At 31.3% G+C, this 732-nt stretch overlaps 1 protein-coding gene across 1 annotated transcript in view, besides 1 other annotated feature; it reads left to right on the top strand.

Annotated features, from left to right (window-relative positions):
- EHI_177870 (transketolase, putative) overlaps positions 1 to 529 on the top strand; it is a gene marked incomplete at both ends in the record, with an annotated part of 2,031 nt that extends 1,502 nt beyond the window's left edge. The window contains one exon of the mRNA XM_001913809.1: positions 1 to 529. This exon is cut by the window's left edge and continues 1,502 nt beyond it. Within this exon, the coding sequence (XP_001913844.1) occupies positions 1 to 529 (529 nt within the window).
- Positions 530 to 544: 15 nt separating this feature from the next.
- Positions 545 to 732: part of a repeat region that runs on past the window's edge.

The following is a 732-nucleotide window of genomic DNA, read 5'->3' as shown; positions in this document are numbered from 1 at the left end:
AGATGCAAATGAAACACGTGTAGCATGGAAGATAGCTATTGAAAGAACTAATGGACCAACTCTTTTGATTATGGCAAGACAAAATAGTAAGATTATTGATAGAACTGTTTTTGCATCATCAGAAAATGTAAGAAAAGGAGGATATGTTTTAAGAGATTATGGAACACCAGAAGTCATTCTTATGGCTACAGGAACAGAAGTAGATATTGCTATTAATGCAGCAGAGAAACTTCATAAGGAAGGACTTGGAGTTAGAGTTGTTTCACTTCCATCATGGGAATTATTCAGTCAACAAAGTGATGAATATAGAGAGTCAGTTCTTCCAAGAAAGATTCATGCTCGAGTATCAGTCGAAGCATCATCAACTATGGGATGGGAGAAGTTTATTGGAGATTGTGGTGTTGCTGTTGGAATGCATTCATTTGGAGCATCAGCACCAATCAATAAGTTGTATGAGAAGTTTGGTATTACCTCAGACAAAGTTGTTGAAGCTGCACACAAATCAATCGAAAATGTTAAGAATTGGTAATTTGACTATTCTTTATTTTTCTATTTTATTGTTTATTGTCTTTTTAAGTTTTTCTTCTAATTCATTAATTTGATTTTTCAGTGCAAGTATTTTTTCGTTATCTTTATCTTCTTCTTTATTTCTTCTTGTATTTTCATTGTATTTTGTTTGTTATTTATTATTCTTGTAATTTTACATATTTCATTCATTTCTTTATTTGTGTT

This window comes from Entamoeba histolytica, genomic scaffold (assembly GCF_000208925.1).
Source record: "Entamoeba histolytica HM-1:IMSS scf_1104750518987 genomic scaffold, whole genome shotgun sequence".
NCBI classification, from domain to species: Eukaryota; Evosea; order Mastigamoebida; family Endamoebidae; genus Entamoeba; species Entamoeba histolytica.
Note: the sequence above shows the minus strand (reverse complement) of the source record. Positions and strands in the feature narration are given on the sequence as shown.